The 9,167-nt window shown below is 31.5% G+C and overlaps 1 protein-coding gene across 2 annotated transcripts; it reads right to left on the minus strand.

Annotated features, from left to right (window-relative positions):
- Positions 1–571: 571 nt before the first annotated feature.
- On the minus strand, positions 572–2,801 carry LOC125216839. Of its 2 annotated transcripts, XR_007175463.1 has the most exons (3): positions 2,701–2,801; positions 1,921–2,614; positions 572–1,836 (listed from the first exon to the last, which is right to left on the minus strand). XR_007175463.1 is itself a non-coding variant. In XM_048118616.1 (2 exons), the coding sequence occupies exons 1-2, from the start codon at positions 2,297–2,299 to the stop codon at positions 1,691–1,693; spliced, it is 525 nt and encodes a 174-aa protein (XP_047974573.1). In that variant the 5' UTR covers positions 2,300–2,551; the 3' UTR covers positions 572–1,690. The 2 variants fall into 2 exon arrangements, 1 of the variants encoding a protein (XP_047974573.1); XM_048118616.1 differs by lacking the exon at positions 2,701–2,801 and having other exon boundaries at positions 1,921–2,551.
- Positions 2,802–9,167: the final 6,366 nt, after the last annotated feature.

Genomic DNA, 9,167 nt, shown 5'->3' on the forward strand with positions numbered 1-9,167 from the left:
GGGAGTAATCCCCGCCATCCCCGCCATCCCTGCCATTTGGGGATTCATCCCCGCCATTTGGGGATTCATCCCCGCATTAAAGTTTCCCTCCGTTCCGGCGGGAAACGTGGGTGTGTTTGATCCGCTCGTGGTGGGGGAGTTCCTATTGTACTTCATTTATAGTAGAAATGAAACTTGTAGATTAGAGAGAAAAACTTGTCAACACAAGTGGTGTGTGAATGAAATGAAGTTCAACGAGCCGTATTTATAGAGTTTTTTTTTTAAAAACAAAAATTAAATTTTAACTCGGACGTCCGACCGTGACGTCCGACTGACGCCACAATGGCGGACGTCCGGTCGGACGTCACGAAGATATCCGAGGATATCCGACGTCCTCACGGGACGTCCGTGTCCGACCTAAACCTTCACAATGGCGGACGTCTGGTCGGACTTCCACGACGTCCGACCGTGACGTCCGCCGGTGGAGATGCTCTAAGTAATATTTGTATTCGATGACAAAGAATTAACAATGGTACGTAATAACATCAAACAATAGCATACAACTACTAAAACGCAGTAACATCTCCTCCACAGTTACAACTTACAAGTTACAACCGAATGCCCCGTTAAAAAGCTTTGTGAAGAAAGGATTATTTTATTCACTCATATATACAAGACAAAAGATTACTCAAATTGAAACATACTTAAAATATCATATATCGACTGTACATCGAGTTCCCCGAAAACCATGGATCTGGAAATCATAAGAGGATGAGAGTGAATCCCTCGCACAAGAAAAATGAATCCAATATTCGCATTGTGAACATGAGAAAGCCGCTTGATCCACCAATCCCGGGATGATTTTGTGGCAATACCCACACTTCTCATTTCTTCTGTAAGTAAGCATCCGCGTAAGAGTGAGAGTATGAGAGTGAGAAGCAATACTAAACTTGCCTCCGAACTTGACTTTGGACAAATAGCCGAGCGAGGGAATGCAGTTTATGTGGAAAGAGTAGTCACATTTAGCACATCGGTAGAACCAATACTTGCACTCTATACCTTCCTCACACACCTCAAAGATGTCGTGATCTCTACCAATACTATTACTAGTACCGTTAGTGATCAAATGCAGAGGATGTTGATCAAATTTATGAAACTGAACCCTTTTTGGTAGCAAGGCGCACCTCATATGAATGTAGAAATCGCAGGTAGTGCACCTATAGACATCAAGTAGGGTGGAGCCGCGGGAACAACAACTGATGGAGGAGGCCCGCGAATGGCGTGCAGTGCGAAAGAGAAGGTGTTGGCTGTGTGAGCTGTGCTTTATAATGCTTGGAGCAGCCATGCACGACAGATAGTCATCAAGGGGACATCATGTAAAGGATGTTGAAATTCAAAAAAGAAGTATAGCAAGGTCCATTGCAAGGAAGAGAGCAGAAAAAACAGAAAAATATTGAATTGAAGAACCATTTGTTCGGGCACGGAGATGGTCGTGCCTTTAATAATAGATCGCTGGTCTCATCATATGGAATCCCAAACTTGATAGTAGGGAGAATTTCTGAACAGCATTTATGTGCAAGGAAAGAGCAGCCTCCAGTTTGTTGAGAGCATCTGTAAAATTGAGATGGAATAGGAATGGTCTGTATGCATATATCACACATTAGTTTTTTATAATTATAATTTTGGTCATCTTCCTCATCACCAACTAGGATCAAAGGATGTTTGTGAAAATTCTCAATGCAAGCTTCACATCTTCATCACTAGGACCCTCATCAGGTTGCGAGTATGCACGGAACTCCAAACTTGGAAATGTGTCCAACTCGTCGTCTGGAAGTTGGATCAACTTTAGTCTTGTTGCTACAATGAATGAATACAAAGTTAATAGATAGTAATATTAGTATATGAAGTTGACTGAATGAGTTATATACTATTTTGACGTACCGGATTGATTATTCTCGAGTCCACATCTGACATGAGAAAATCTCAGAGTTGGTGGGCAAAAATAGATGGCATTATGGGAATGAAGCAAGGGTTGATGGCAAACTATGCACTCAATTTTTCGGATTTGGGTAGGAATAGAATAAGCGAGAAGGTAAGGTTCAGGATTAGAGAAGAGTTTGAGAGCGGTAGGTAGTATGGTGCAGTTTTGATGAATCCAGAAATTACAGAGTTGGCACGAGAAGAAGAAACCACCATGTTCCCCACCACAGCCATCGCATGTAGACAAAATCTTTCTACAAAGAGCCACAAGCGGGTGAGGTGGATGGCTCTTGTGTTTGGTTTTGATCTCAACACCATCCACTGCAACTAGAGGATGCATTTCAAAATTGCAATCCTCACATTTGAATGTGAAATTGGGACTTCCTTCTTTGAGACGAAGCGTGTGGTCTTTATTTCCCGGCCTATGATTGGGATGGATAAATTTTTGGTGGAATTTGTGAGCACATGATTCGTGCAGAAAAAAATCACAAGCAACAAAGATGCAAGTGTAGGAAGGAGCAGATAGAATTGGCAAACCACAAATTTTGCAAGAATGAAAGTTATCAGTCTCATCCACTTCCTTATCATTTACTACAAACTACAAAGGAAGTTAACGGATGATCATGACTGAAATGCCAATCACCCTCCATACCAACTGTGATTCAAAAAAAAAAGGAGAGAGATGGTGTTAAAAGATGAACAACAACTTCGAGTAAAAGAGATCAACTCAAAAATACCAACCTAAGGCAAGAGAAGTCGACGAAATGCGGAAATGCTTGTGAATATTTTCCCTCTTCGGTAATGCAATTAAATGTGTATGCATTTATGCAATTGAATGTGAGTGAGGAGAAAATGTGCTAAGACATGCCAACAACTTCTAATATATACTCCCTCCGTCCACGAATAAGAGTCCCGTTTTTCTATTTTGGCCCGTCCGCGAATAAGAGTCCCGGTTCATAATTATCATAAATGGTAAAGAAACCCCACATTCAACTAACTCATTCCACTCACATATCATTTAAAACTAATATATACTAGTGGGACCCCTATTCCACTAACTTTCTTTCATCCACTTTTCTTAACATTTCTTAAAACTCGCGCCATTTAGAAATGAGACTCTTAATCATGGACGGAAGGAGTATATATATATACAATTGAGATGCAATCTCAGCCACTCATCCAGAATATTTGTGAAATGTCAACAACATGTAGTTTATGTCAACAGAGGGGCATAATTGTAATTTTATTAATTTTTTTAATTTATTTTTTTGAAATTTTTTTTTTAATTTTTTTTAATTTTTTTCGCTTTTTTTTATTTTTTATTTTTTTTAATTTTTTTTTTCAAATTTACATATACAATTCATGTCAACTACACATCAAATGTCAACAACTTTATTCAATAAATACTATTTGACATGAATTGTACATGTAGTTGACATTATATTGTGTAGTTAACATGAATTGTATGTGTAGTTGACATTATATGTGTGTAGTTGACATGAATTGTGTGTGTGGTTGACATGGATTGTACACATAGTTGACATTATATGTGTGTAGTTGACATGAATTGTATATGTAGTTGAAAAATAAAAAATAAAAAATTTTAAAAAAAAATTTATAAAAATTAAAAAAAATAAAAAAAAATAAAAAATAATTTAAAATTTTTTAAAAAAATTGATAAAAAAATTAAAAAAAATATTTATTGAATAAAATTTATCATGATATTACCATTCTGCCCTTTCATAATTAATTAATCTAAAGATATTTTCCATATGGAAAAATCTGAACCACTCATTTAATAAAAATGAGTGGCTGATATTGCATCTCATTTCTCGATTAGCATAAAAAATCTCAATTGATCACACCCCTATATATATAATATGATTCATGTTTTAGATGGAATAATGATGCGTGCTACTTTCACAAAATCATGTAAAGTATATACTGGACTTGGTTAGTCGGCCAAGTATATCAATCTAATATCACTACACTCACTGTCTTTAAATCTTATTCTATGTTTTGTGGTGTGGATTAATTTAACTAAAAACAATATGGAATTTTAAAGTCAGAGGTTCAAGTCATCACGCGGATAGATGAGAACTACTACTAATCACCTTTAAGCGGGATGGATCCTCTGACGTGCCTCCACACTGAGGACGTTGTGCACCAAGAACGACATCGTCCATCCCTTAATTCCCTAACTCCTTTTTCCTTTATTCCCTTACCTTCATCTCCGTTTCTTTTTTCCTTTAGTGACTTAAAATTTTAAACTGACACACTTCCATATAATTTATTTCAGCTTTAGTTATTATCTAAATAAAAAGGTTATTCTTGCATCAAATTCCTTTTAATTTCCTTAGGCAAACATGTCGGTTCATGTCGGTTCCTAGCACCGAAAACTTAATTTTTATTTTATTTATCTATTTTTCGTGTAACACTTCAACATAATTTCTTTTGAATTTAATGACCAATGGTATTCGATATAATGTAGAAGGATATATGACAATTTTTTTTATTTAAATAAGCTTTATAATTTATAAAAGTTTCCATGCGCAGATATAAGAATTTATAATTTTGATAATATTCTATATTTTTTAATTTCCAACTTATTGTTTTGCCTTATGTACTTCTAAAATGCAACTTGAATAAAATATTATGGAAATTCTGTGGGGAAATTAAAAATTATAAATAATGCATATCATTAAAAACATTTCTTTGCTGTGTTTTGTTTTAGAAGTAAGGAAAAGCATAGTTTACACACACAATGACAATGTAATCCAGTAAAAAGTAATTTGAAATTTTTAATGACTCTTTTTCTAAATATAGAGTACAAATGTAACAGTTTTAAAAAAGTTCGGAAGTAACTTAAGCAGATCCCAAGCTATATGGATTGGTAAGTATTAAATATGGAATACAATTTCTAAAATAATACTCTCTCAATCCACAAAATATTGTCCAAGTTTAACTTTGCACGGATTTTTAAAATGTGAAGAAAAATGAGTTTAAAAATTAGTTAGCGGAATGTGGGTCTCATATTTATATATTATTTTTATAATAAAATGTGAGTGAAATGAGTTAATTGAAAGTGGAGTTCATTTACTAAAAATAGTAAAAAATAAAATGGACAACATTTCGCGGACGAACCGAAATAACAAAACTGGACTAACAAACATAGAAAGTACTGCTCTAAAAGATTGTAGTGGATGCCAAGAGCAAGGTGCTAAAATTGTTGCAAATTAAAAGTATGTTACGTGAGTAATTAATTAATTTCAAGCAAGAAAGTCTGCACCTTTATCTAGTGTGGAAGACAAGGATTCAATAAAGTAATAAATACTTTGTATGACTTTATTGAAAAAAATATTATTTTTCGGCATTGTCGACTAAGTAAATTAAAGAGTAATAACTACTCCCTCTGTCCCCTTAGAAATGCAACGTTTTTCATTTTGAGTTGTCCCATTAAAAATGAAACGTTTTCTAAAATGGAAATATCACTCTCTCTACTTTTCCCTCTCTCCTACTTTACTCTCTCTTCATCAACTTACAAAACAACACTGCATAAAATCTTGTGCCGAAAATCAAATGTTTCATATTTATTGGGACGGAGGGAGTATAATACTAAAAGATGCTAGTTAGCCCATTTGCTTGCTTCTTAGATTTGGTATCAACTAATGATATTTTTATTTATGAAGTTAAATTAAAGGTTTAAAGATATTAAGACTTTTCTCTTTATGATGAATAAACTTCAAGTTGCACATATATATATGGCAAATAAAAAATTTAAAGATATTAATGGCTTTTCTCTCTATGTTTGGTAGATGTTAATCAGTCTATTCGCTTGCTTCAAGGTCCACTAATGAATTTTTAATTTCTAAAGTTGTACTAGTATATATATAGCAAATAAAAAATTTAAAAAATATAGTCTCTGTACGTTTAATTACTTGGCACTTCTTTTACCTCAGCAACTTTTATTTGCTAAGTTTGGGATCTCTAATATTAATTGGGACAGACCTACTTAGTTCCGCACGATCCATCAAAAAATGTGGATGCATTGATTAAATTGACCTCTAACACATTTTTTTAAATTCAATACCAGACCCATCAAAATCCAAACCTAATTGAATACAGTCCTAATCCCAAGATCGGTCCAAATACGATCCACAATTTTATTTAATTTGAACATATTTTTAACTTTTAAGTATATTCTTGAAAAAATTATAATACTACTATATAGTATTTTATAATAACAATACTATTTTGTGTAATTCTAAAATTATAGTATGATAATATATTTGGACCACAAATGAATGTATAAAATCTTATGATTAGTTTAATCCTCCAAATATAATCATTTCAAACTTAGAATATCTAATGAAAAATTGAAAAGTACATAAAAAATAATTTTTATGCAGCTTGGCTGGTCCAGCAGAGCCCACTCTATTAAAGTGTGTGACTGATACTGTAGGTCAAAGTCCACAATCATTTTGGATTCTCTGAAATTTTTTTTGAAAAAATACTCCATATATGCAACTCATAAAATCCATCAAAATAGAGCTTACCAACCAATTTCAATACACTTTATTTATTACTATCAATTATCATGTATCAAACTTTTGCCAACTTATGGTTAATAAAAATGCATGTTATATGTCATTATTAGTTAGTTAGTTATTAGGTCATTTGATAAAATTCAGATTTGAGATTATTTTTAAATTATTTTATGTCATATTTTTAAATGACTTAAAAACTGAATTACATTGACCTTTGTTATATCTATAAATAACCTTCGTGATTTAGTTTTGTACTCCCTCCGTCTCATAATAGATTTCACACTTAGGAGATGGCCCATGATTTTAGGAGATGTTATTTTGTGTGTTAAGTGGTGAGAGAAAATATAATTTTATAATTGATGTAAGAGAGAACTTTTTCCAAAAGAAGAAATATGACATCTTTTGTGGGACAAATTAAAATGAAAAGTGTGATATCTATGATGAGACGAAAGAATACTATTTTATATTAAAATTTAGTTTTACGTTTCTAACTCAATGAAAACTGAATCAAAGAGAAAACTAAAGAAGTGCATTAAAAAGGATATAGTCAGTTCACAATAAATAATATTGTAAAATAGGCAAATCAATTGTAAAAGCAAGCTCTTTAGTAGTAATTCATTAAATACACACACCTCACCAGCATCACTTAACATAGTAAATCCATCTCGTTCACAATGACAATATATACTACTACTATCAATTAATCTTCATTTTCATACAAATCATACCACTCCTGTTTATTGACTTCCTCGAAAACTAAGGATTTACAATTCTGAGAGTATGTGAATGAATCCCTTGCACAAGAAAAATGAATCCAATAATCTAAGAGAAAGCCACTTGATCCAATCCTGGGATATTTTTTGGTTGCATAAGGATTTTTTGGTTGCATAACAATTCGGATTTTTAGTATTATAATACTTATAATACTAAAAGATGTTAACATTAAAAAGTAAAGTTTTATATAATACCAAAAGAAGTTAATTAGTCATTTTCCATGCTTCTTAAGATTTGGTATCTACTAATGAAATTTTTAAATTTATAAAGCTGTACGGATATGGGAAATAAAATTTTTTAAGATATTAATGACCTACTATCTCTTTAGTCTTTACGATGAGTAAACATCAAGTGAGATAAATTATAAATCTGCATTAAATATGTTATACAATTTCTAAAATAATACAACTCCATAAAATATTGTAGTAGATGCCAAGAGTAAGGTACTAAAACTTGTTGCCAAATTAAAAGTATGTTACATGAGTAATTAATTTCAAGCAACAAAGTCTGCACTGTATCTTTATTCTAGAGGAAGATAAGATTCAATCAGTGGCGTACCCAGGAATTTCGGTTTGGGGTACAATAAATAATTATAGCGATTTAAATCTTCAATATCCGATCCTTTTTCTTCTTTTTAATTTGTTCTCTCAAAATTTTTATTTTTATTTTCAATTAAGATTATACTTTTGTATATAGATGTGAATTATTTTTAAATTAGTGTTACTACTACTTAAATGACATTCGTTATTTTCTTATATTTATATATTATAGATAAATTGTTTTAGCATTTATAGTGTGTTATCTTTTAATAATTTATCTTTTTTTGGGTTATTTTACCAATAAATCATCATTTGGCTATTTGAGCAATGTTTCAAATATTTAAAAAAATAGAAAATAAAACAAATAAAATACAATAGAATAAATTAAAACAAAAAGTTAATATTAAAATTCATTAGAAAATAACTAAATGCATAATGCTTTATAAGATAAGAAATTTTAAAAAAATATAAATGCATAAAATGTATAAGATGAATTTAAAATAGAAATATATGTAGTACAAAATAAGACGCATTAGAAGAGAAAATGAAATTCATTAAAAATAGTTAAAATACTTTTCAAGAGAATTACCTAATTTGAAAAGAAATAAAATAAATGCATAATCTTTTATTAGATTGCTAAAATAGTTACATAAAAGACTTAAAACTGAAAGAGAAAAATACGGAAAAAATGAAGGAAACTAAAATGGAGTAACAAGAAAAAAGGACTGAAATTCTGAACTGAATGGGAATCGAACTCGGGCTCCCAACTTGGTAAAGGAAGATTCCACCGCTGGGCCAAGGAACTAACTTGGTTATTAATACAATATATAATGATAATCTTTCATTTTGAGGGCACAGTTGTATCCCCTTCCTTAGTGGATACGCCACTGGATTCCATAATATTACTATAATACTATGACTTATAGAAAAATTATACTGTTACTATTCGGCATTTTTTACTAAGTAAATTAAAGAGTTATAACTATAATACTAAAAGATGCTAATTAGTCCATTTGCTTGCTTCTTAGATTTGGTATCAACTATTAAAAATTTAAATATATTAGTGACTTTCTCTTTTTGATGAATAAACTTCAAGTTGTACGTTTATATATGGCAGATAAAAAATTTAAAGATATTGATGACTTTTCTCTTTATGTTTAGTAGATGTTAGTAGTCTATTTGCTTGCTTCAAGAATTCGGTATCCACTAATGAATTTTTAATTTCTAAAGTTATACCAGCATGTGAGTGTTATATTGCTAACTCAATACCTAATTGCTAACTACAACTAAATAATAGCCATTAGATATTCAAATTAAGGGCCTAGATCATCAACCAAGAAATATCAAT

This window comes from Salvia hispanica, chromosome 3 (assembly GCF_023119035.1).
Source record: "Salvia hispanica cultivar TCC Black 2014 chromosome 3, UniMelb_Shisp_WGS_1.0, whole genome shotgun sequence".
NCBI classification, from domain to species: Eukaryota; Viridiplantae; Streptophyta; class Magnoliopsida; order Lamiales; family Lamiaceae; genus Salvia; species Salvia hispanica.

Bases quoted from the DNA above. Each gene is read 5' to 3' on its own strand.
- LOC125216839 (XM_048118616.1), bottom strand. From the start codon at position 2,299: ATGCATCCTCTAGTTGCAGTGGATGGTGTTGAGATCAAAACCAAACAC. The intron at 1,837-1,920 runs GTACGTCAAAAT...CATTCATTGTAG, and splicing joins ACTCGAGAATAATCAATCCG to CAACAAGACTAAAGTTGATC.